This window comes from Cucumis melo, chromosome 5 (genome assembly GCF_025177605.1).
Source record: "Cucumis melo cultivar AY chromosome 5, USDA_Cmelo_AY_1.0, whole genome shotgun sequence".
NCBI lineage: Eukaryota > Viridiplantae > Streptophyta > Magnoliopsida > Cucurbitales > Cucurbitaceae > Cucumis > Cucumis melo.
This window is the reverse complement of record NC_066861.1, coordinates 6,728,138-6,733,042: the sequence shown is the minus strand read 5'-3', so window position 1 is coordinate 6,733,042 and position 4,905 is coordinate 6,728,138. Positions and strand designations below refer to the sequence as shown.

The 4,905-nt window shown below is 35.3% G+C and overlaps 1 protein-coding gene across 1 annotated transcript; it reads left to right on the top strand.

The window, feature by feature from the left end:
• The first annotated feature begins 1,018 nt into the window (after nucleotides 1-1,018).
• Nucleotides 1,019-4,540, top strand: LOC103499477 (equilibrative nucleotide transporter 1-like). The gene is made up of 2 exons (XM_008462490.3): nucleotides 1,019-1,870; nucleotides 3,626-4,540. Exons 1-2 carry the CDS (start codon nucleotides 1,345-1,347, stop codon nucleotides 4,354-4,356), a joined length of 1,257 nt encoding a protein of 418 aa, XP_008460712.1. The 5' UTR covers nucleotides 1,019-1,344; the 3' UTR covers nucleotides 4,357-4,540.
• Nucleotides 4,541-4,905: the final 365 nt, after the last annotated feature.

Genomic DNA, 4,905 nt, shown 5'->3' with positions numbered 1-4,905 from the left:
TCTTAATTTTTGTGTTAAGTTGTTTGCCTAAGGCATATTTTCTAAGTTAAGTTTGAAAAGCTAGGTGATTAAACAAAGCTTAATGATCTCAAGATCAAGTATCTTTAAAAAAAAATCTTATTGCATAACCTTTACAAAAGGAAGAAAATTCGTGAATAAGGAAGAGAGCGGTTTCCATCCAAAAATATAGGGAGAATCCCCATATGGTTTTCCATAGGTTCGCTCGATAGCGCTTTAATAAGATTATTCACTTGACTTCTTTCATTATTGAAATGGAAATCTTACTTGAGTAAGCTATATGTATATGTGTATATATATATATATGTATATGTGTATATATATATATGTATATGTGTATATATATATATATATATATATATATATGTATGTATGTATGTATGTATGTATATATATATATACATCTACATATAAAATGATGATGACGACAAAACATTATTCAACAAATACACCAAATTCTGTCTTGAATTTCAACTAGTGAAATATTTCGACTTTTAATTTGTCTAAAGTTTGATAATTTATAATTTCATCATTAATTTGTAAAGTCATGTGATAATTTGTGATCAATCTAAAATTTCTTCGTGGTATCTCTTATCCTTCTATAACAATAATTCATTTTTTGCACGATGCAAGTTGTAAGTAATTAATTTGTGATCCATTTAAAATCACGTAAGTTGCACCTACCGAGAGTGGAAGTAAATCATAGTATGGGTAAGTTAAAACATTATTAATATTTTAAATGATTAATAGAAAATTAACTTTTAGTAATACAACCAAAACTTGTGGTCCTACTAAGAAGCCAAAAAAACATATCACAAAAATTAACTACTCCAATGTCACTAATAAAAGTTTCTAAATTAGTGGATGGCACACACACACAAAAAGTTAATAATAATCTTATGACATTACTTTATCACGAAAAATGATTTTGTTAAAAAAAGGAATGAATGAAATGGTTAAATACTAAAAATATATATCATTTTCATTTTCATTTTTCTTCCTCTCCCTTTGTCTATTTTAGGATTTTTTATAACTCTGAAACCAAACTTAAAATTGATATTTTGTCTCCCAACGCCCGGCGCCGATATTCATTTCCGGCGCTGTCTTGAGTCCAAACACCCAATGTTGGGTACACTTCACTGCTTTTTTTTTTTTTTTTTTTTTTTTTTTTTTTTAATAATTCAGATCTACATTTCTCATAACCCGTCAACCCAACCCGACCAGTTTGTTAATCATTACGACTAACCTTATCTACATAATATCTGCTCAATTTGTTTCAAAACGCACTCAACCCCCCTTCTTAGATCCCGACTGTTCGATTCTCCGATGGGTCTCGCCGACGGAGATTCCGAATCGACCTCTCTTCTGGCAACTACAACCGTCGCTTCTATACCCAATAAGGTTCCCAAGGATTCGTTTCATTTTGCTTACATAATCTACTTTACCTTGGGCTTTGGTTACCTCCTTCCTTGGAACGCTTTTGTTACCGCCATCGACTACTTCTCCTATCTCTACCCTGATGCAAATGTCGATCGCATTTTCGCTGTTGTTTACATGGGGGTTTCCTTCATTTGCCTTGTCTTCATTGTCTTTTATTCCCACAAGTCTAACGCACACTTCAGGATCAATTTGGGTTTGGTCCTTTTCGTGTTGACTTTGCTTGTGGTTCCAATTATGGATGTGGTTTACATTCATGGTCGGGTTGGGTTGTACGAGGGGCTATATGTGACCATCGGATCCGTGGTTTTGTGTGGTGCTGCCGATGGCGTTGTGCAGGGTGGGGTGATTGGCTCTGCCGGTGAGCTCCCGGAGAGATACATGCAGGCTGTTTTTGCTGGCACCGCTGGTTCTGGTATTAATTTCTTTTTGTCATTGTAAGATGTTAATTTTTTTTTTTAAATTTGGTAGCTGATTTTGACCCGAGCTTCATGAATTTTCTATTCCTTCATCCTTTAGTTATGATCTAACTGATCTTTGTAGGAAACTTTAGGTAAATTGCATGTATCACTTTTTGCATATTTGCAAGTTATAGAGATTGTGTTGCATTTTTCTGTTGTACTCTTTGAATTACATATCTCGTTTACTTGTTTGTTATGAAGTATGACTATGAGATGAAGTTCTCAAGAGTTGAGGTTTAGAAAGGTTATTAGCCAAAGGAATCTATTTGAAATACCAACTACCGTTGTATGCCTTCTCATGGTCTTGATTCATATGTGACTGGAAGGATTGGCTCATTTTAGGAAACATGAATATTTGATCCGCTACCAAAGTCGCTTGAATCACATATATTGGATACAGGTTTAGGTTTAAAGGGGCTTGTAAACAATGAAGTTTGTTTGAATCATCACCTTGCATTATGTGTCTTTCTCGTGGGCTTGGGAGGAATTCTTTTCATCGAAATGAGAACATTTTATCCACTATCATTACTTTTTTTGCTTGCTCTTTTATTGTGAACCATGACTACAAGATAAACAGCTATCAAGAGTTTAGGTTTAGAAGGATCAAATAAGTCCGTCAGAATCCTGGCGTTGCAATATTGCATTTTCATTGGGTTTGATTTGGTATTCAACCAGAAGAATTAATTCTTTTTATGGAAATTCCAAGTTAGAACCTTGTTTATTCTGTACTGGAGTAGCTTGAATCACATGGCTCGCTTACCCATTTGTTGTGATTCACGACTAAGAGATAAACTGCTCAAGAGTTTAGGTTTAGAGAGACTAGTAGCAGCAAACTATTTTTGATTCATCATGCTGCTTTGCATGCCTTCTTACGTGTCGTGATTTCATATGTAATCTGAAGGATTAGTTCTTTTTATGGAAACGAAAATGTTTTATCTATAATCTAGCATGTATTACATATCTTTCTTACCCTTTTGTTGTAACCAATGACTATAAGATCAAATCATCAAGAATTTAGGTCTATTGCAGATCATCTCCTTGCATTTTATTTAAGCCTTCTCATGGTTCTTGATTTTATATGTGATTAGGAGGATTCGTTCTTTGTATGGAAACAATAACCTTTTATCCATTATCAAAGTAGCTTGAATTGCATTTCGTGCTTACCCTTTTGTTGTACACCTTTCATGGATATGTGAGACCTTCAATTGTTTGCACCTATGAGAGGAAGGGTAAAAAGGGAAATTTGAAGGAAACAAATCGTTAGTGGGACGTGGAAGTTTGTTTTGATCGAGTGGGGACCACAAATCTGAGAATGAGGTTAAGAGAGGAGTTAATGTCAGGTTTTGGGGGAAGGTTGCTGGGTGTGGAGAATTTGGTGAAAGCATTGAAGTTTTCTTGGACAGGATTGATCTTGTTGCTCTTGTAATTGTTGGAATTAGCTTTATTATTTTCCATGAAGTATATATATAAACTCAGGGTACTCTGCTCTGTTTCTTAGAATTAGTTGTTGGGTTTTACTGTATGCAGGTGGAGGAAAACCTAGCGGGATCTTGATTTCAAATGTAGGAAGGATTATTTCTTTTCATGGAAACAAGAACCTTCCTTTTGCTATTAAAGTAGCTTGAAATATTGCTATGGCCGAATGGACCTTTGTTTGTTTAACTTAACCAATGGAGGTTGTACTGAATCATTGACTGACTTGGTTGCAGGGGTCCTCGTTTCAGTTTTGAGGATTATAACAAAATCAATATACCCACAAGATGCAAGCGGTCTGAGAGCAAGTGCAAGGCTTTACTTTGCGGTTTCCATTGTAGTTATGGTTATATGTATAATATTCTACAATATAGTTGAAAAGCTACCAGTGGTGAAGTATTACAAGGACTTGAAGGTACAAGCTATGAACATGGAAGAAGAGGAAAAAGGACCTCTGACTGGGGCGGTATGGAGATCAACATTGTGGCAAATAGTAGAGAGTGTCAAGTGGTATGGGTTTGGCATTGTCCTCATCTATTTAGTAACGTTGTCAATATTTCCAGGATACATTACCGAGGATGTTCATTCTTCCATTCTCAAAGACTGGTACCCGATTCTCCTCATTACCGGCTACAACGTGTTTGATCTTGTTGGAAAGACCCTCACTGCAGTTTATGTTATTCAAAATCCCAAAATTGTTATAGTTGGATGTGCCGTGAGACTCCTGTTTTTTCCACTCTTCTTCATATGTCTTCATGGTCCCCCAATCTTTAGAACTGAGATTCCAGTGACGTTCCTGACTTGTTTGATGGGCCTCACCAATGGCTATTTGACAAGTGTTCTCATGATGTTGGCTCCAAAGGTTGTCCAGCTACAACATGCAGAAACGGCAGGAGTTGTCATGGTTTTGTTCCTAGTCACCGGTTTGGCACTAGGTTCTGTTGTGACTTGGTTCTGGATCATCTAACTTTATTCACTATTTGTGTGATCTGTACATGAGATCTTAAAATCTGCTCCCCATCGTTTCTCCTTTAAATTTGTTCATAAAGCAAGTACTGTTTTCTAATGAATGTATAGACCTTGTAAAACTATCTATGTTTTCAATTACTGCATAATGTCAAGTTCAACTACCCTGCATCATTGAAATTCAATTGGTTCTAAATACCAATTCAAAAATTTATATAAAAGATAACTGTACAAGTTGAAAAGCATGACAATAAATTTAGGAAGACATGAGGGATGAATTCAACTTCCCCGAATCATTGTCTGTAAGTCGGCACACCATTTTATGCCATGACGATGGAATGATGCCAATGGCTTTTGTTTCCTGTGTTATTAAATGTAATAACTCAATTTTTGCATGGAATACCTAGGACAAGATCAAGGATCCTATTATTTTTTATGTCACATGTAAAAATTAAACGAGAGATAAAAAATGATTGTAAAGGAAAATTTGACAAAATCATCAACTACAACTCCCGTCTGAACAAGGGATTAAGTTGTAACATACCTGTAA